This window comes from Miniopterus schreibersii (assembly GCF_964146895.1).
Source record: "Miniopterus schreibersii genome assembly, chromosome: 18".
NCBI lineage: Eukaryota > Metazoa > Chordata > Mammalia > Chiroptera > Miniopteridae > Miniopterus > Miniopterus schreibersii.
Window position 1 is genome coordinate 7103733 of NC_138121.1, and position 21163 is coordinate 7124895.

The window sequence follows — 21163 nt, forward strand, 5'->3', positions numbered from 1 at the left end:
TGAGTCGGGCCTGGGTCAGATGGGAGGGAGGCCAGGCCCACACGTTGATGGGCAGGGGTGTGCGAGGCAGGGAAGTCCAGAAGAATCTTTTCGGGTTTGTCAGGTGAGGAAAGGGTTTCCAGAGGAGGGGCCATTGGAGCTGGATCTTGGAGGAGCAGGAGGTGCCAAGCAAGGGTGCAGGAGAGCCTGTGGGGAGGGCATTTCATCACAAGCAAAGACAGGGAGCCATGCAAGAGTACTACTGTCTGTAGGTGCCCAGGCTGAAGGCAGCCAGGCTCGCAGCGGCCGGCTGAGGAGCTTGGACTTTGTTTGGGGGGGCCAGGGGCAGGTATCAGGAAGCCATGGAAGGGTTTAGAGCATGGAGGACTGAGTCAGAGCTAGAGCCGGAACTGGAGGAGTAAGACAGGAAGCCAGTAGCCCAGAAGGTGGATTGGGCAGGGACCCACTCTGGAGAGGCTGGAGCCTGGATTAGGCCAGAGGCTGAAGGGATAAAGGCAAGAGGCAGAAAGAACAGAATATGGGGCTTGATGGGCCGGGAGGGGGGGGCAGCTCTCTGTGTGTCCAGGACAAGACCCAGTCCTCTGGCCTGAGGGACTGGGAGATGATGAAGCCATCCCTGGGATGGGGACAAGAAAGAGCAGGTTGGTGGTGATGACTGGGCAGAGATGAACGTGGGGTCCTATGAGCTGGACAAGGAGAACTGTGACTCAGGCCAGTGGGTCTGCACCTTCAGGGAGAGTCCTGGGCTCCCTCCCCCATCCAGGACCTGAGTCAGAAATCACTTGGGTGAATGAGGGTCTCTGCCATGAGAGTCCTCCTCTCCCCACCTCATCAGGAAACCGTGCTTTCTTGTTTCTGCATCTTCTGTCTCTCCCCCTCTCCTTTCCCTGGCAGCATTAAAACATGTTCCATCACCCCTAAATACACACACACACACACACACACACACACACACACACACCCTGCATCAAGCTTCCTTGAATTAGCTTTTACCCCTTTGACAGCTAAAGACTTGTGGAACCCACCAGCTCAGTCCCTTACCTCCTACTCCCTCCTCAACCCTGCGCATCTGGCTGCCCACCTCCCATGGCCCTGCAGCGGCTCTGTACAAGACCGTGGAGGACCAGCCACTCATTGCTGAGGCCTGAGGATGCGTTCTCATCTGGCATAGGCCACTCCCTCCCGCCTAGCATTCCCTTTTCTCTACATCCTGTTCTTTCCTGGTCAGCTCCTTCCCTCTCCAGCTGCTCCTTAGAACTCCCCAGGGCTCACCTTTCACTGCCAGCCCTTTACTGGGCCGTGGTCCTCAGGGCTCTCTGTGTCTGGCCTAGCTCTCTGCTCCTCCCACCTGCCCCCTCTTCCTAGAAAGGTTCCTTGATGTTCCCATGGATTGTCTAAGACCTTTTGATCTCTCTGTGTGCAGAACAGCTCTCCGCACTCCCAACCCCCTCATACACACCTGAGCCTCCTTCCAGCAAAGAGACGCCCTAACTGTCCACCTACCACCTACTCCCCTGGCCAGACCTGAGTTTCATTCTATCCCCTTTACTCTCTTGTCACCTCTGCTGTACTCTTAAGTCCTATTCATCCATCCTCAGTTGTGGCTCTGGGACCTGCTCCACCCTTGTTCCCACTCCCTACCCTCTACCCCTGCTCAGGTCTTGTCTTTCCGGACTCCATCCCCCTCCTTTGCCTCCAGGGCTCCATTCTTTCCCCTTCCAGCCTACCCCTCAATGTCCCAGCAGGCTCTTCAGTGCCACTAGCTGATTCCCCCCCCACCCCCTCAACTCCCCCGTTCAAAGCCCTTCTGTGTCCATTACTGCCCTCCAGTTATAGTCCAAATTGCACTCCAGGTCCTTCAGGATTTGCTCCTGTTGACCACACCGGGTCCCTCAGGATACTCCCCACTTTGCACCTGACCTTCTGCCAGGCAGAGGCCTGATCACTGTCCTCTGGCTCTGACAACCTTGCATGTTTCTTATGCTGAGCAAACTCGTGCTCATCCTTTAAGGTCAAGCTTGGATCACCTCCTCTGTGAAGCCCTCTGGGACTACTACAGGTGGAGCCCTTGATGGCTGTGACAGCCTGGGTCTGCATCAATCCCCCATCCTCCCTGAGTCCCTTGAGGGTAGGCCATGAATCAAAACCATCTCTGCTCCAAACCTAGGGCCTACAAAAGAGTGAGGCCACAGTCATGGTTGAGGGACTGAGTGACTGTCACAGCTGGGCAGAGCTTGGGCCTCCAGAATTTTGGGTGACCAGTTTGTTTCTGGTGTCTTGTTAGCTCTACTCTACTTCTCTCTGGGATTTGAGTTTCCTCCTGGTGCATGCCAGGGTTAGGTTGATAAAGGGCAGTAGCTAAGAACCCAGTTCTCTGGATTAAGTCTGTGGGGGAGCTGGGTCTGTGTTATAGGAAGTCCAGTCCCTCCGCACCCAAGAATCCAGGCCCACAGGCCCCTCCTTTTTCAGAACCCCAAAGTTGGGCCCTCAGCCTTCAACTCTCCAGTCCTGCTTCTCGTTCCCAGCAGCTGAGTTAGATGCTGCCTCCTGCTGGACAGCCCCGGCCCCCATTTGCTAGAGGTCAAACTAATTAAGTACTTTTATTTACAAACAAACAGAAACAAACCGACCCCCAGGCAGAGCCAGGCCCCGCCCCTGTGCGGGTGGCGGCTGCAGCTGCAGGCAGTGATGGAGCGCGGTCCAGCTGTCTCGGAGACTGGTGAGAGTGTTTGCGTGCGCCCCCTCTCCCAGGCCAGGGTCTCACCTCCTGGCCCTTCCTTGTCGTTCCCCGATTTAAGGCACAGCCCACCCCCCTCTTGCCGGCCCACCTCCCTCCGGGAGCACATTCAGTATTCACTATGAGGCCGAGGTCAATGGTGACAAAAGGCTTTAGTGTCGCCCCCTCCCCTTCCCAGCCCCCAAGTACAGCGGCGGGCCTGGCTGTGGTCTAGGCTCAGACCGGCGCGGGCTTGGTGGTGGCAGACGCGGTGGTGGCGGGTGGAGTGAGGACCTGGCGGATGCGCTCCACACACAGCGCGGCCGCCTGCCGCGTCTCCCGGCACAGCGACGCCAGGCTCAGGAAGCCGTGCGGCAGGTCCTCCACCACGCTCAGCGTCACGGGCTTGCCCAGGCTGCGCAGCCGCCGCGCGAACATGACCGAGTCGTCCAACATGGGGTCCAGCGCGCATGCCTGCGGGACAGTGGGGGTGAGGCGTGAAGCAAGGGTGGGGGGCGGAAACATGTGGACGAAGGGGCAGAGGAGGGAGAAATTGGGCGGGAAGAGTTGCAGAGTGAGTTTAATTGGGCTCCCGGGCCTCTGCCCGGCTTCTTCCCCCTGGGACCCCTGTCTCTTCCCTTTCCCCGACTCTCCAAGCCCTGTGGCTGCCCCATGGCCCCACGGTGCTCAACAAGACTGCAAAAGACTCCCTTCCATTCTCCCATTGCCAGGCATCCATCCCTTCCTGGTGGCACACCTCTCCCGCGGGACCTTTCCCCTCTCCCAGGAGCTCTCTTGCCCAGGTACACCTGCATCCACCCACCCCTCCTCACTGGTCCCCCTCTGGCACTCACCACGATGTGCACAGGTGGCAGGCTCTGCAGCATGCTCTCAGGTGCCAGCAGTGGTGACATGAAGGGGTTCTTGGCGATGGGCGACGAGTATAAGGGCATTTGTGTAGGGCCTTGGCTGGAGCGCCTCGGGTGGAAGCCCTCAGGGAAAGAGGCACCAATGCCTGGGCCTCTGTTCTGGGAGCTCAGCTCATCTTGGGCTTCAACCTCTTCTGGTTCAGCCTCAGGCCGAAGTAAGAAGTTGACATCCGAGGGCGTGGAGGGACCAAGTGTCTCTGCTGACAGTGACAGCTCAGGGGTGCCTGATGTATCCGAGCTGCCCCTGAGGCTCAGGTCATGCAGTGTTAGTTTCCTGAGGGGGTCTGTGCCCAACGGGTCCTCAGGCTGGGCCAGTGCTGCTTCAGACACACTGCGCCGCATTGTCTCTGTGAGAAGAGCAGGGTCAGAGGCCAGCTGGGGCTGCAGATCAGCCTGGCTGTGTTGGTTGGGTGTGTGGGTGGCTGGCAGGGAAGGTCATAGGCCTCTGGAGAAGGAGCTGCATCCTAGGGCTGTGGAGACCTGGAGTATTCCCCCAGACACCCTCCTTGGGGAGGGGTGGGAGCTGCAGGAGTCTAAGCTGCAACTCCAAGGGGCAGGCGGAAGGAGTTACATGGTCCTGGAGGTGAAGCTGTGTTCTAGTGGAGGTGTGTGTGTGGTGATGGGGAAGGTTAAGAGCAAGTCACTTTACCTCTGGGAGTCTCAGTTTCCTCATTTGTACAAAGAGGATAAAAATAGTCTTTACCTCTTGGGGGTGCTGAGGATTCGATGGGATAAGATAATGGATTAGGTCCTGCTGTTTTATTACCAGACCTGGCACCCTATTCCAGCAGCCTCCTGGCCCAGCATGAGGCCCAGCCATCTTTTTATGTCTACTTGACACAGAGGGTATCAGTGGCTCAAAGTGGAGTAAGGAGTGGGTCCACCTGGCTTGAAAGGAGGCTAAAAGGGGAGCTAAGAAGAGTCTTGGGGGCATATTAGATTCCCAGGGATCTCACACCTGTAGCTACATAGATCTGCTCCCAAAATGTCCTTTGTGTTCTTCAGTTTTATCTCTTGCCTTTGAGTGACCAGACAAGCAAGTACCCAAATGATGCTTCAGATGTGCTTCTGGCCCACCAGCTGTACTCACTTTGGCCTCAGCTCCATTAATTTTATCAGACCCATGCTATTTACCACTAGGGCCAAGATTATATTTTTCAGGGTTTTTTCACTTGTCTATAAATCCATGAAAGTAAAATGCAAGATATAAGAATAACTGCATAAGTGCTCTGTGACCCGGGGGTCACTGGAACAGAACTGTTGACTAGAGTCACAGGGTACAGCCAGTCAGGGGTGCCAGCATCCTCTAAGAGTACCTACTGTGTACCAGTAGGTATTGTGCTGGGTGCTTGGCATGAATGGGTGCATGAAGTCCTTACGACAACCTTATGAGGCAGGTACTTTTATTGTTCCCATTTCACAGAGGGGCAACGCAAGGGTGACATCACCCAGCAAGTACCTGGTACAGTAGGGAGCTAGACTGGTTGTGTGTGTGAAGGGGGCGCTAAGGGCTGCACTTATCCTATAAGGAAAGCCCCAGTGCTCAATGGTCTATGTGCCTAAAATTAAAATCCCTTTTGTTTGTGTGTGTATTTATTTGTATCTATTTGAATATCCTAAAAACCAAAACTTAATTTAAAATAAAACAACTAATTGGAATAATTTTCTGAATATTCATATACTTTTGAACATGCAATTCCTATTACTCAGAAAGTACTGTTGATTTGCAAGGGATAGAAAATAAGTTGAGTTGGTTGTGCTTTAAAATCCTTAAAATGTTAAAGGTGAGAAAAAATGGATCCCTAGATGAAAGCGACTTTAGGCTGCCTGAGGGTCTTGCCACCCACCCAAGGCTGGGAATCTCCTCCACTTCTCAAGGTCCATCCAGTTTGCTGATCTCCCTGCCTCAGCCTCCTAGGCTAGCTCCTGCAGCAGAATATTACCCCCCTGTGCCTCTGTTAAAAGCCTGGAAAGATTCTAAGAGGGCTGGACTCCCACCTGAGGGCCTGCCTGGAACAGGCCTGAGTAATTTACCAGGGTGCCTTTCTGGGAAAGGCTGTTTGGGAAGTTAAATCCTATAGTTCCTGGGGCTGAGATGATGTAGGGGGCCAGAAGTCCTTGAATTTCTAGGCTGTGGACTATAGTGGAAAATCCAGGCTTTGTGGTAGGGACCAGGACAGATATGGGGCAGAATAAGGAAGGCGATCTCTGCTTCCAAGTGCCCCAGAGCACAGCCCCTTTCCTCCCTCAGGACTTGAGGTGTGCCAGGCTGTCCCTCCTGGGCATGCTGGATGGGTGTGTGGGGAGGGCTTCACTTACCTGCCACAGGCATTGAGTTCGAGTGGGACCTGCGCCCACTCAGCTCCAGGAAGGAGTTGAGCCACGAGGAGGCCCCCAGGCGGAGATCCCGGAAGAGCAGGGCTGTGTCCCGCCGAACCAGCCCCATCATGCCTAGTGCCTTCTGGTCCGAGTTGGAGTGGTCCTCTGTCTCCCCACCTGCAGAGTACATGTGGGGGGCTGGGTTGTTCTCTTCTCTTTCTGGGCCCAGTCTCAACATCCAGGGATCTATTCCCCCAGGGACCCAGGAATAGCTGATCCCTTCGGTAGGAGTCTTAGATTCCTCTCCTCTGCCCCTCCTCCTCAGACCCAGGAGACTGGGCTCTAGCCCTGTCCCTGTAGGCCCTGGGCATCCTGGTCCCTCAGTTCCCAGCTCTGGGCCTTACCAGCATAGGCACTGACACACTTGGAAAGCACGCTCAGGGGCAGCAGGGGGTCCATGAGGCTCAGAAGGCGGGAGGGAGAGGCCGCGGGCTGTAGCATGGTGGCTGGATAGGCTGCCATGATGCCGTCTGGCACCCGCACCCCGTAGGCTGCTGCCCGCAGGGAGACGGTGAAGCAGAGGTTCCCGCCTGCGCTGTCCCCTGCGAGGCATATCCGCTCGCATGTTGAGCCTGGTTTGGAGGGGGGCTTGGTCACTCCTGGTAGGGAGGAACTCAGGCTCTGGGCCAGGAGCCTTGGGCTCTCAGAGGTAGGGTGTACAGGCCCCAACCCCAAAGTCTAGCCAAGTTTAGAGACTGGTAAACAGAGGAAGGGATTTGGGCCCGTTTGGAGGACAGTGACCAGAGAATCAGGCCGATTGAAGACATGGAGAGGCCTAGAGATCAGGAAGCTGTGAGGGAGCTTGGGAGGCTGGAGGCTGGAAGCAGGATGATGGGTGGGGGTGTAGGTGGGGTGGGGAGAGAGGAAGGGAGGGAAGGGCACCTGAGGTCAGGAAATGGAAGCCAGGGTTCAGGCTGACAAGGGGCCATGGGCTCTGTGGCATGGGACACAGTCCCACCCTGCTCTGTGCCTCCCAAGATGTCAGAAGTGCAACATCAGAGGAGCTGGAACAATGGGCTGGAGACTTCAGGGGTAAACAGGAAGAGGAAAAAAGGTCAGAGGAAACAACCACGGGGGAGGTGGGGGCATGGAGTGTCAGGGCTGGAGTGGGGAGCAGGAGGCAGAGGGGGAAGTGGTTGATGGAAGGTTGGGTGAACAGTGGACAATGGGGAGAGGGCACTGAGGCAGAGAAGTAGGAGTGGGCAGTGGGGGCAGCCAGGTGGCAGAGGGCTGGGAGGTAGGAGATGGAAAGGCAGGCAGGCGGGGGTGAAGACTGAGGCTTGAGAAACAAGATGGCTCACTCCTCTGCAGTTCGGGCTGGGGCAAGCAGGCTGAGGCAGGAACAGAGTGGGAGGGGGAGGGCTGGGCTCACCGAGGAGGGCGCAGTTCTTGATGGCCCAGCAGTAGGCATAGAAGCACTCCTCCAGCGCTCGGGGGAAGGGGGCCTCTGGGGCCAGGGAGTAGTCAATGGAGAGGATGGGGACACCCAGCTCCTGGGCCCAGGTCTTGAGGTAGGGCTCATGGGACTTGGAGGTCTGGGCCACAAAGCCACCACCATGGATGTGCACAACCAGGTACCGAGAGCGGGGTGCCTGCGGGGGGCGTGGCCAAAGCTCCAGGCTCCGAGGACCTTCGGACTTCCCCAGGCTGTTGAGCTCCTCACTGTCCTGGGGGAGAGGGAGGAGGAGGTGGGTGAAGCTGGGGCATCCTGCCCGGGCCTCCCCCAACCAAGGGAATGTAGTCAGAGCGATAGGAGGGGGGCAGGTGTGAGCAGTGAGTCAAGACAGCATGGAGGGAAGGAAGGGGGGCATCTGAGCGAGGGTGGGTGCTGCCCATGCCCCTCGCTCTGTACCCGTTCCTGGCAGGGGCCCTACCTGTCCTTCACGAAGATCATAGGAGATGAGCCTGACGAGGACTGGTGCAGGGCCCAAGTGGGCCGAGGGGGGTGAGATGGTGACTGTGAGTTTGGGGTCAGCAGTCAGTGGCATTTCAAAGGCCTCTGGTGGCAGGCTGAGCAGGCGGCTTACCCTCACGGTGGCCGATGCCATGTTTGCTAGAGACTGGTGGGAAGGAACAGAAAGGGCATTGGGGATGGGCAGCTTGAGTCCCCAGTTTTTCCCTTATGTGCCATCCGTGGGCCTGGAGCCCTGCAGAGACCTGATGTGGCCTGGGATGGCTCTCTGGGCCTCAGTGTCCCCTTCTTGTAACAGGTTAGGGCCCTATTAGGCCCCATGCTCACCGATAGCACCTCGATCTCAGTGATGTTCCAAAAGGCTTTCCAGAAGTGCACGTCCAGGTTCTGAGTGATCCGCTCAAACTCAGCCCCACGCAGCTCTGGGTCGATGGCAAAGCGGCCACCAGTAAAGAGGGAGCTGGCGGCCACACCTGGAGGTCAGGGAGCCCAGGTGGGTCAGACTGTGGGGGCACGCATGGGGAGGAGGGACGGGAGGGCAGAGGTGATGCAGGCAGGGCCCAGCTGGGCAAGACTCACTGAGGCCGGTTTCGTTGCGTTTGTAGTGCTCTCCAAAGGACACCAGCCCGATGGAGATGGTCTGCAGGAATGGCCTGATGGCAGGTGTGAACTGTGGAGAGATGCTGCTGTGTCACCCATTGCCCAGGAGAGGGACCAGGGGCAGGTAGGAGTGAGGGGCAGACATTGTCATTCAGTAAACATTTACTGAGCTCCTACTGTGTGCCAGGCCCTGCTCTAGGCACATGCCATATAATATCAAGTAATGACTAATGCTCTGAAAAGACACTAGGTGGAGGGGACATAGAATGATGGCTAGGGGTTAGGCTACTTAGATGGTCTCTAGGAGGGGGCTTGAGGAGGGACCCAAATGAAGTGACAGAAGGCTGTTCCTTGCAGAGGGCAAGGCAAGTGCACAGGCTTTGCAGGGGCCTTGCTCAGCATGGATAAGGAAACCGGGGGCTGGTGTGTTTGGAGCAGGGTGAGCGGTGGGGGGCCAGGGTGGGGGCGCCCAGGGTGAGGTCAGAGAAGCAAAGAGGGCTCACATGGGCCTGAGGAATTTAGATTTATTCCACACGTGGGGTGGAGCCACTGGAGGATTGTGAGCTGGGAGTAAGATGATGTAGGGACTTCCTAAAAGTCAGCGAGGACAGATATGAGATGTGGACAGCAATGGGGACCAGTTACAGGTCAACAGGAAGACAGATGGGAGATGGTCAGAGATAGGGCCAGAGATCTTGAGGCAGAAAGACAGCCAAAGAGGGAGACAGCATGTGAGAGAGCATCCAGGCAGCTCAGGGAAGACAAGACATGCGGAGACAGGGTCAGAGGAAAAAAACCCACAGGAAGTGGGCACGGGGCCAGCAGGGTTCTTCTGTTCATTCAGCAAATACTGAGCACTAGGCACTGGGCTGGAGCAGGGGCTGAGCAAGATCCAGACAAGGGAGACCTCTGCTCTCCTGGGGCTGACATTTTACAGGGGAGGCTGTCCTGCAACACAGCACAGTTGGGCCCTCAGAGTAGTTGTCAGCCATGGCCCCTCCCCCTGGTAAGGAGCCCAGCAGGCCAGAGAGCACAGGGTTGCCTGGCCACTGTGGCTGGATGCTGGCTCAGGTCGCCCCAGGATCTCTCTTCCGCGACTTGAAGGTCACAGCCAGAACAGGAAGGAGCTGGCTGGTCCAGCTGGGCTGATCAATATTTATGGGTTCAGCTTAGGTGAGGGGAAGTTCCCAGGAACACCCAGGCTGGGTCACTGAAGATGGGCTGCTCTGCAGGGAAATGGGGAACAGTGAGGTGGGATGGAGGCTGAGAGGCTGCCAAGGCCAGCTATCACGGAGGTGTGGGGAGGCCCTGAGAAGGTCTGAAGGGGGCTACAGGGTGACACAGCTCCAGATACTCCTGGTGGGGTTCCCTGATGTGGCTGGGGACTAGGGGGGCTGACACTGACCCCAGAGAGGGGCAATTGGGCCTCTGCTCTGAGCCTGGTACCCCAAGGGCCCCCCCAATTCTCTGAATCCACAAATTACTTTTCCTATGAATCTGAAGGCCTCTGGGCTGCCTCCCTCTTAGTGCTGAGATGAGCTGTGTCTCCCTGAGGGTGGTCTGGGGTGAGCAGAGGGTAGAAGACCTGCAGCAGGCAAAAGTCAGGGTCCTAGTTCAGGGAGGAGAGGGGTCGAGACCAGGTTTTCCTCACTGTTACCAACACGGATCTACTTTTTGGTCCCACCCTCATTCTGAAAATCCCGTTTCTACAGCTCCTTAGGTGAGTAAAAAAGCCTAGGCAAACCTGGGTCAAGTTGAGCACCAGGGGGCGGGGGGGCCCTCCCCTTAAACCTCTGTAAAATGGGGCTTGCACCCTCCCAGGCCTCTAGTGGGGATGACTAAATGGGTATGCTCTTACATATGGGCCTTTGAGGACAGTACTGACTATCCTCTTGGGGGTTTCAAATGATCTCAGGGGCCAGACAGGTAACATAAAAGAGTGAATGGATCTCCTGAGTATAGGACTCTAGAGAACAGTGGGGAGCCTGGTGCAGAAAGCTATGCAGATTAAAAGATTTCTTGCTGCATGGTGGATCCAGCCTGGGGCCACATGTTTGAGATCCCGGTGTAGCTGTGTGGACCCCAGACAGCTTCCCCTTTCTGTAGCTGCAGTTTTCTGAATCCATGACCCTTGTGGTTATTCTGCTACCCTATTGGGCCATATTAGGGGCCACCAGGTGCCTTCACTGTGGGCCCAGGGCAGGGCAGGGGGCTTACCTGAAAGCCCAGGCAGCGGCCGTAGAAACAGCCCTTGTGCAGAGTGACATACTCTCGCAGGAAGTCTGTGGTGAGTCTTTCGTCACCTTCGAAGAAGAGGCCCCCTGGTCGGTTGGTGGCCAGCAGGCGCTGGGCATAGTAGGTCAGAGCTCGGAGCTGGGTGAGGGCGGCCAGGTAGGCCTCGAGTTCAGCCAGGTTGTGGCTCGCACGGAAGAAGATGCTGCGACGGTTGGAGGCCACGTAGCGCGATTTGTGCAGCAGGTGCGCCATGCAACAGCGGGCTGTGTGCACCAGGCTGCGGTACCCATTGGCTGGCGTCTCTGCATCCAGGTCAAAGAGGTGCGCCACACCCAGCAGGCGGCCCAGGGCTGGCTCCAGCCCCAGCGCCTGCTCCCGAACACCCATAAAGACATTTGACAGTCGCCGTGCTGTCTCCCCAGGGCCCTGGCTGGAGAAGAAGGCCATGTTGTCCTCTGCCAGAGTCACCAGTGTCTGTGTCATTGTGCGTAAGTCCATGCTTTGAATGAGCTGCGAGGCTGCGGGCAGGTGGAGAGGCTCATTAAGCAGGGCTGGATCACCCCTTGCTCACCCGGGGCCCTGGGCTCCAGGAGTCCAGGCTCTACCTCCTTCTTCCCTCAGACCCAGGCATCAGTACCCAGCCTCCTCCTTTAAACCCAATGGTGGAGTCTAGGTACCCAGATCCTTTGTCTTCCTCAGGAGCCAGGAGTTCAAACCCTCAGCCTATCTTTCCCCAGGTGACCCTGCTCTCTTCTATTGGTTCCCTCACTCCAGCATCTCCTACACCCAGGAGTCTCCCTACCCCTTTTTCTATCTTTCAGGGACCTGTCTCCATTTACTGTCCTGGGCCCAGAACTCCTTCTAGGTTCTGTCTGGACTCCAGTTGTCCCCGCTCTCAGGACCCAGGAGTTCAGGCCCCCATCTCACCTCCTTAGGCCCCAAGCATTGCCCATAGGCCCTTCCCCTCCACAAATATTTGGGAGTTAATCCCTTAGCACACCGATTCCCACCTGATGGTGTCCCAGGACCCTGGTCCCAAGCCCAAGTCTCTTCCTGAACCCAGGAGTTCATGATTCTAGCCTTACTTAAAACTGAAGAGTTACTCTTGCCCCTTCCTGGCCCCTCAAGTCTGGCTGTGGAACCCCCTCCAAACTCCAGCTCCCTCTCTGTTCCTCTGTGAGGTCCCAAAACCATCTCACTCCTCTCCCAGCTGGATTCCCTGGCCTTTGGGCCTGTCCACTTGGCTTAGATTGCATGGGCCAGCTCTGCTCTGCTGGCTGGAATAGCAGTACTCATACTCACTGATACCATTGACCCTGAGCTCACTCTGTGCCAGATCCTGTGTTAAGAGCTTTATGTGCATTTGTTCATTTGCCCTTGATAACCCTTTGAAACACAGACAGCCTCAGTTCACGTTTCAGCTATTTGTGGTAGTGTCCCATTATACAGGAGAGAAAACTGAGGCTCAGAGATGTTAAGTAAGGAGCTGAAGGTTGCATTAAAACTGGTACAGCACCCTGGCTGGGTAGCTCAGTTGGTTAAAGTATCATCCTGATATGCCAAGGTTGCAGGTTTGATCTCCAGTCAGGGCACATACAAGAAGCAACCAATGAACTCATAAATAAGTGGAACAACAAATTGATGTTTCTCTCTCTCCCTTCCTCCCCCCCTCTCAAACAAACAAACAAACAAACAAACAGCACCATATATATATACATAAAAGCAATGGAGCAGAATTCAAACCCAGGTCAAGAGCCATGTCCCCCTCCTGGGGCTCTGGATGCTGGGCCTCTAGCTCTGGCTCTCAGAAACTGGACTAGGCCTGATTCTCCACACTTGAGGGTCCCCCTTGGTGGCGATGCTCTCTGCTCCAGAGACTCTTCCCTCCTGCAGCCTACCCAGCACCTGCCTGGCTCCTGGCTTGATGCCCCCCTGCCTCCTCCCAGAAGAAGGTGTCTCCTCTCTCTCCCTTCCAGACCCTGGGGTTTGCCAGTGGCCATTCCTGTCTCTCAGGGCCATTCCTGTTGCTCAGTTGGCTGTGCACTCACCCCTCTAGGCCTCTCCGGAGCTTCCCCCAGGCTAGGACTGCTGGACTGTGGCTTGTGCCAGTAGCAGCCTGGGGCGATAAACCAGGGGAGGAGCCCAGCCTACCCAGGGTGTGGCCACTGATCCACCTCCCACCCACAAGGGAGGGTGAGAACCACGTGCTATAAACAGAGCACGGAGCCCAACTCGAGCCCAACTCCCTGCCCCCGTCTGCTCCCAGCCCCAGTTCAATTCTGCTTTAGAACCCTCAGGAGTATCCAGCCTCCGACCTCCCTTAGACACAGGAGTCCAGGCCCCCAGCTCCTCCTCCCTCAGACCCAGGAGTCTAGGCACCCAGTCCCCTTTGGACCCAGAAGTCTTAGCCCTAGTCCTGAACAAACTGTCCCCTTTCACCCGGCCAGGCTGCCCTCCCTCTCTCCAGGGTGGATTCAGGGAGCAAAGGCCCCATGATCTCAGCTCCTGCCACCCCCACCCCCCAGGCTTGCCCTGGCACAGCCAGCCCCAGCTGTTAGGGAAAGAGAGAGGATAGCCAACCCTGCCTGTCCCTCCTGGGAGGACAAAAGCAGATAAAAGATAGTACCAAACTCAGCTAGGGGCCTGAGCCACAGGTCCGACTGGGTGGTGTTCCCACACTGGGCGCCCTGAACCTGCCACTTACCCTTCACAGCCCATCCTGCTGTGACTGTTCTGTCCACTTCACATATGGGGAAAGCAAGGCTGAGAGACACTTCACCTATGTAAATCCACATGCTTCTTGCCTGGCCAGCTCTTTCTTGCCCTTCAGTCCTCAGCTTGTCACCTCCCTAACTGCTCATCCCTGTAGGAGGTATGCCACCCAGCACTATTTTCTGCCAACATACTTAAGTTTTTCCTAGAATTTTACACATTTGCAATTATACATTTGTTTGTTTACATGTTCATCATTTATCTCCCCCCCAGGGGCAGAACCAGGCTTTATAGAGCCAAGAAGCTTATAAGAGCTGTGAAGCCCTGGGATTCCCAGACAGTCTTTGGCACTTGAACCTGCTCCTTTTACTGCTTGCACACCCCAGCCAGCCTTTCTCACCAAGATCCTGTGCCTAAGGAGTCCACCACCACCACCACCACACACACACACACACACACACACACACACACACACACACACAAGCTATGAAGCTTATACATATGGAGGTGGGGCTATTTAGGAAAAAGAATATAAAATCACAAATACAAAATTAGGTACTGGGTCTTAAAGGGGCCTCTGTCATTTGCTTGGCTGGGGGTGAATCCTCCTGCCTCTTCCCCTGAAATGCCATCCCCATGAGGGCAGGCCTATCATGGGGCCTAGTACATAGTAGGTGCTTAGCAAATATTTAAAGGAAGGAAAACCTGAAGAGTCACAGTGGAGGGGAGAAGGGGATGGATGGGAGCTTGAGAGAGGACCACCCCTCCCTAGGGCAGACAAAAGATGGACAGAGGCCTCTGGGGGCAGCTCTAAGCTTAGTGGCTGTGACAACGGAACACTGGTCCAAAACACTCACCAGGTGATCCTGGATGAACCTGGTTTCCTCATCTGGGAACTGCACTTGGCCGTCCTGCCCGCCACCCCACCCCCCTGGGCGGCCTTTTCTACAGCTGTCTGCTTGGTGGTTCTCACGTGGCCTCACCAAGGTGTGTACTGGACATTTTCCTCAGTGGCAGGACATGCTGTCTAAGAGACTATACAATTGACTATTTATGAGTTTTCTTTGTCTCCCTCATTAGTTTATAGGCTCCCTGATGGCAGGGGCTTTGTCTGTTTTATTGCTGTACCCGAACCCCTTGCACAGTGCCTGGCGCACGGCCAGTGTGTGGTGTTTATTGCCTAACAGACTGTGGCTTCCCACTTTATAAAGCCACTGTTATTTACTTCCCATCTATGCGGTAGGGTTCTTTATTGAAGATGAGGACAGAGGAGACCTGGACAGAACCGTGACTTGCACCAAAGCATTGGGGAAGAGGCTGGATCCCAGGCCTTCATGACTCCAGGGCCCTGCCCTTCGCCCTGATCTAGGCAGCTCCCTGGGGGCTAGGCTGGGTAGAGCTGGCAGGAAGTAATGTTGAGATTGCCAGAAACTCGCCAAGAATCCCAGGCAGAGGGCACTGGGGCAGGGGCAGGCCCACCGGGGCCATAGGCGAGGACTGGGGCAGAGGTAGGGCTGAGGGGTACTGTTGCCTGGGCACCAGCCCTTTGCCCTATAGAGCCACTGGGCAGCTGAATCAGGCCTGCATTTTGGCCCCTAGGGACTGAGCAGGGCAGTGGGGGAAAGAAGTGGGAGGTGGATGGAGGAAGGGTGAGGTCTGGGGCCTGCGAGGGGTAAGGGCCTCTGAAAGGGAGATGCCTGGGTACAGGTGAAGGAGGGCCCGCAAGGGTAGCCAGTTCCCTGAGTATTCCCACAGAAGAGCAAACAGTGCTCGAAGGACTGACTAGTGCGCCAGGCGCTGATCTCTGAGTGCTTTCTGTGAAGTAACTGACTTTACCCTCTGCAGGATGCACAAGGTAAGGACTTTATTACCCCTTTTGGCAGGTGAGGAAACGGACCCAGAGAAGTGACATGCTGCCCAGCATCATGGAACCAGCAAGGATGGCGTATCTGAGTGTTGCTTCTTCTCTCTGTCATGTCTCAGCTGTGTGCTTTCTGGGTGGTCAGGTGTGTGTGCCTGAGGTTCACTCACATGCATGGATGTACATACATAGGTTCAGGTCATGGCCAGTGTTTGTCCCAGCCTGTTTGTGGGTGGGCATGTTGACATTTTTTCTCAGTCTGTGCGTTTTCCTGTTTTTTGGTATGTCTGAAGGCATGTTTTTATGCATGTGTCACGGCCTGGCTTTCTCTCAGCCTGTGAGCGTATCTGTCTCTTTTTCTCGGCCTGTGAGATTGTGCGGGCATGTGTTTGTGTGAGCATGGATGTATATGTTGATATCTGTGCATATCCTGGGTGTGTGTGTGTAGTGTAAGCATCTCTCCCCATTTGCTCAAGCCAGAACCCAGGGAATCATCCTGGCCACCTCCGATCCTCATCGAGTCTATCATGAAGTCCTGTCCACTCTGCCCCCTAGAAAACTCGAACCTGATCCTTCTCCCCACCCCCACTGCTTCCATATCTGGATGACTGTAACAACTCTTTATGTGTTTCTGATTTTGCCCCTTTCAATTTTGTTCCACATAGCAGCCAGAGGATCTTTCTAAAACATAAATCTGGTTACATACTCCCAACTCTCAATAGCCCCACCCCTCTTCTCAGGATAAAGCCCTACATCCTAGATGTGGTCTCCTAGAGGCTATCTAGGCCCCCTGACCATCCAGCCTCCTCTCTTCCTTCCCTCCCTCACTGAGCTCCCTCTGTGCTGTAATGTGCTGCTTCCTTGGGCCTCAAGGTCTCTGCCCATTCTGTCCCCTCTGCGCTCCCTCCCCCCTTGCCCAGCAGTCAACAAGTACTCATCCTTGGGTCCAATGTCACCTCCTTGGGAAGCATCCCTTTTACACTTTCTCAGGAATTTCTCTCTTGTATTTATTACAGTTTATAATTATATCTTGTCTGTGGGATTTCATTAATGTCTGTGTCTACAGCTCCAATGTAATTCTGTCCTCACCACTGAGAGCCCAGGCCTGGCCCAAATAAGTGTTCAGTGAATGTCTGAGGAATGAATTTGTGTGAATCAAAGTTGGGGCAGACAGCAATTTTGAGCTCACACACTCCCTGCCCTCAAGAGGCTAGGGGTTGCCATCTCTCTGCCCTCACTGGCCAGGTGACCTTGCTCCCACAGGGCCTCAGTGTCATCATCTGGGAAATAAGGTGATCATGACACTACTGTCATCAGGTTACTGGCAAGATCAAATTGATGACTAGGACTGCACCAGCCAGCCTGGATGCCCCTGGGGTAGGGGCGGGGTCTGATTCACCCAACTGAGACCTGGCACCAGGGCAGGGCCTCAGGAAGTGAGAGGCAAATCTCAGAGCTTGGGGGAATGAACCTTTGTGAGTAGGTGGGCCCATGGATTTGTGAGGACTGTCTCAGCCCTGTGCAGGAAGTCCTGCCCAAGAGCATCTGACTCCTCATGACAATCCTAAGTACAGCACGATTATTATTGTCCTGGTGTTACAGTTCATGCATTCCTTTACTTATTAATTCAATAAATATTTAAATACCTATGTGCCTGGCATAGCAGGCTCTGGAAATGCAGGGTAAACAAGGCAGACACAACCCCACTCTTAGGGAGCTTGCTGTCTAGTGTGGGGGTAACTTCCACTCCTCCTGAGGGCTTGCTGTGTGCCAGCGCCAAACACACTTCATTCAAACCTCACAAGTTGAGGCAGGGAAGGAAGGAGCCTGTTGCCCAGTGTACCAGAAGTCATAGCCTGAGGAACCAGGTCTCCAGGGCCCATGCACTTAACTTTAACCATGGTCTGTACTGCCTCTGGGCACTCTGTCCTGCTTGTGATGCTGTCTTGCTGTGTGACTGTGAATGCCCTCAGGCACCAGTCTGAGCCTGTCTGAGCCTGCCTGTGCATCTGGAGCCAATTCCAGTTCTATCCTTGACAGGGATGTACAATGAAAAGTTTGGGGTCTGGAGCCCAGGGGCTATGTCAGTTTCTTGTCTGCACAGGAACTTTCCACAGGTCCTCACTTGGATTGCGAAATATTCAAAACCATGCAAGGACTTAATGCCAGCCCCTGCCTGAGGCTTGCATCATCTCCACTGGACTTTTAGTAAGTAATGTGGCATCCTAGGAACCCAGGTGACAGCTCTTCCTTCTCCTGAGGGAGGGTGTGGCAGTCAGAAACCAACCCAGGAACCCCTAGTTTTAGAAGAAGTGGGGGTCACGAAGAAGCAGGGCTGAAGCAGGTGGACTGACAGGAAATGGATGAACAGACTGAATGAAGGATGGGATACAGGTCTGTTTTGAACTGTACTGGCCCCCTGGCATTTCCCTCTCTGGGGCACCCCTTCCTTCTACCTTTCTCTGACTCACCCCTAAACTTCCTCTTTGGGCAACAGCTTATAAACCTCTTTCTTTCTATCCTTTCAAGAGTGCCTGAGACCTGAAAATCAGCGTCTGAACCAGAAACAGAGGGCAGGAGCTGCCTACAGTCACACAGCGAGTATGGAGCCAGATCGGGAACTCTCGTCCAGAAGACTCGCATTCGGGACTCTCCTCCCAAGACAGTAGTGGGGCATCCGGTAGTTTCTACGCTGGGGGTATAATCCGCTCTCAGGTCATCCCCGCATCCTCCCGCAGGGCTGCAATGGGCGAGTCCATGGACCCCCCTACTTGTCGAGGCGATGGGTCAGTCCACTCAGTCCCCACTTCCCCGCAGTACGTCCAAGGTTCCTTCGGGGCCGATGCCCGCCCCGCACGCTCACCTTTGGCCTTGGTTTTTCGCCATCGCCGGCGCCTACGGCTCTTGGATAAAGATCTCTCTTTGTCCTCCTTCGAGGCTGGGGTCCCAGGGGCCTCGGCGGGCCCCGCTTCCTCGGCTGACTCCATCAATTCTCCTCAGTCCCCCGCGCGGGGACCAATTCCAGCCGCCATGCCCCGCCCCGAGTGCCAATCCTGTTTACACACCACCGCCGGCCCCTCATACCACCCAATCCTGGGCTCGCTCCACTCGGGGTCCCGCCTCCTGAACTAGCCGGGCCTCACTCCACAGCCGGGCCCCGCCCCCACTGCCAGGGCCTAAGGACTGGCCCCGCCCCCCCATGCGCACGCAGAGACCCGCGACCAGCAAAAATGCAGCCCTGGAGGCGACGAAAAGCGTCCTTCAGTCAACACTAGTGGGGAGTCTCACGGCTGTCGCCCTAGCACAGAAGCCTCGATCTTATTACATGTTGGTTCTCAGCCTTGTCTTCCCACTCACCTTCCCATGTAGGGATCCCCTAGAACGCTACCCGGCCCGCCCGCTGGGGGGGGAAGCGGGGCGCCCCTGAGCCTCCGTCTGGGGGCAGGTGGGCAGGCCAGGTCCTCCGGCAATTCAAAGTCGGGCGGGACGCCAGCACTGGGGGCGTGGCTCTGCCTGCGAGCCATTGGAGGAGGAAGCCCCTCCTTCTCCCCGCCCCCTGCCTCCTAGTTTTCTCATTGCTCGGTTTCTCGCGGTTCCTGTCTCGGTCTCCTCTTCTCCCCGCGAACAGGAAGGAGGGGCAAGGAGGATACTCGGCGCCTGCGTACTAGCCTCAAGACGCCGGCCGGCTGGCAAAAGCGGCGCGCGCGCCTGTGAAAAGGCGGGAAACAGAGGAGGCTCGAGGCTCGCGCATGCGCGCACATTCAACGTCCTCTTGGGCGCTTCAAGAGAGGCGGCCCGGTCACTCTGGCGGTTTCGGAGGCCTAGAGAAACAACTCTTCCTCCTCAGCACTGGCAAAAGACCCGGAACCCTGTCTTTCCATCCCACCCCTCCTTGCCACCCTCCCAAGGCCTGGGACCAGCCTTGGCACTGAGAGACAGACACCAACTACCTCCTCGTCCCTGAGAGGAACAGGCCAGCCCTCCCCGGCGGGAGGGGCCTCTGGGCTGGGACTGCCATTGCTGGCCCCTGGACTAGGCCGCATTTCAGCACCTTCGGCTTTGGAAGTGGGGCTGCAGGTTTTTCCCTTCTGACAACTTCAACAAGTAAGCCCTCATTCCAGGGAGAAGACTTGATGCCTGCTTCTGCTTGGCAGGGCTTAGGAGCCCAGAGAAGGGGGGTGGGAGCTGGAGCCCGTCCCCCCCCCAGAGGAGGGGAGGGAGGGCTGGCAGCCATCACTCTGCCCTCCCGCTACCCCCAGTTCTCCCTTCCTCTAGCCCCGACCTTGTCTGGGACTTGGCAGACTCCACGGCCCCTCTTCTAGGCTCTCCCAGAACACAACCCTTAGGACCTTCAGGCCTGGCTGGACTGGGACTTCTGGGGCGTTGGGGGGGGGGGGCGGGGTTGCCTGAAGAGGAGAGTAAGTGTCCTGCCGATTGCTAAGGCACAGATTTTGGTCTAGTCGGGATGGAAACTCCTGGAAGGTAAGGGACCCCACTCAGCCTTGTGTCTCTGGTGCACACTCCAATGTCTGCCCCCCCCCCCCCCGAATTGCGCTTCAGTGGGTTTGGGGAGGGTGAGGGTGGATGAATACTGGCAGGCTTGTTTGGTGTCCTGGCCCCTAGCTCAGAGCCTTTTTCCACTTTGATTTACCCCAAATCCTTCAAAGGAAGGCAGCCTGGTGCCTGGGAAGAAGTCAGAGGTTGGCTTTGGATCCTGGACTGGCCACTCCCTACTGCCCCCCTCCTAGTCAGATACTTTACATCTCAAGGCCTTGGCTTCCTAATCTATCAAACTCGATTGTGGATCTTTGTTTTGCTGAGGGAACTGAGCGACCTGACTTAACTGGCAGCTCTCAGTGCTTCTTGACTGACTGAATAACCATCCCTGGAAGACTCCTGTTTCTCCAGGTTCAACTTACCTGTGTCCCAATAGTGCCTGTGCTTCTTGTTGCTGGTTTTCTTCCTTCGGGCTGATTTCCCACCGCATCCTGACATCACTTCATAACCAGGTTTCCCCTTGAAGTCCAGCGTCACCCCTTGGGCCACTGTCGCACCACTCATGGTTGATGAATCGGTCTCCAGTGGATACTCTGAATCTGATTCTGAGTCAAAATCTGTGACCCACTCAAGAAATGTCTTCCACTCTGAGGCTGGTCCTTGTATGGATAGTTCGTGAAGTTTTGATAGAAATCCCCATTCGGTCAAAGATTCCTGCTGGGATGTGTCTGGAGCTGTTTGCTGGGCTATAGGGTCTGACTGTCCTGGTTTCTCTTGGGACATGGACTCAGTTTGGGACGGAGGTGTTGATCCAGCTTCTTGTTGAGCTAGAGGTGGCTCTACTGGGCCAGGTCCTGGCTGAGCTACATGTCCCTCTCCCACTTCTGGCTCCTGCTGAGTTCGAGATTCTTTTTCTGGCTCAGGTCCCTGTTGTGAGGCAGCTCCCTCTTGAGTGATGGGCACCTTTTGGATAAGAGGTGATTGCTGTGGTGCAGGCTCCTGTGGGGCAAGGAGTTCCTGTTGTAAAGCAGGTTTTTGTTGGGCTCTAGTTTCCTGCTGAGATTCAGCTTCATGTTGGGTAAGGGACTCTTGCTGAGTGAGAGGTCTTTGCTGGAAAGCAGGCTCCTGCTGAGTCTCAGATGCTGGCTGTGCTGTGGGTGTCTTTTCTGGGCCAGGCTCTGGCTGAATGATAGATGTCTGATGTGGCTCGGGTTCCCAGTCAGGTCTAGATACTGACTTAGAACCTGGCTCCACTGTTGTTAATTCCCTCATGGGAGATATTGATCTCACAGGCTTCATGCTTCTGGCCCCCCACCCAGGCC

General features: G+C 55.9%; 1 protein-coding gene across 4 annotated transcripts; it reads right to left on the reverse strand.

Annotated features, from left to right (window-relative positions):
• Positions 1-2576: 2576 nt before the first annotated feature.
• Positions 2577-21140, reverse strand: LIPE (lipase E, hormone sensitive type; the record flags this gene model as incomplete). 4 transcript variants are annotated; one of them, XM_081119136.1, is made up of 10 exons in its annotated part: positions 2577-3190; positions 3571-3992; positions 5965-6141; positions 6369-6596; positions 7397-7691; positions 7899-8084; positions 8264-8409; positions 8516-8606; positions 10754-11289; positions 20264-21140. In XM_081119136.1, 10 exons carry the CDS (start codon positions 21138-21140, stop codon positions 2954-2956), a joined length of 3195 nt encoding a protein of 1064 aa, XP_080975262.1. In that variant the 3' UTR covers positions 2577-2953. The 4 variants fall into 4 exon arrangements, with proteins under 4 accessions (XP_080975262.1, XP_080975265.1, XP_080975263.1 ...); XM_081119139.1 differs by lacking the exon at positions 20264-21140 and adding an exon at positions 18702-18827; XM_081119137.1 differs by lacking the exon at positions 20264-21140 and adding an exon at positions 18208-18422.
• Between the last annotated feature and the right edge of the window lie 23 nt (positions 21141-21163).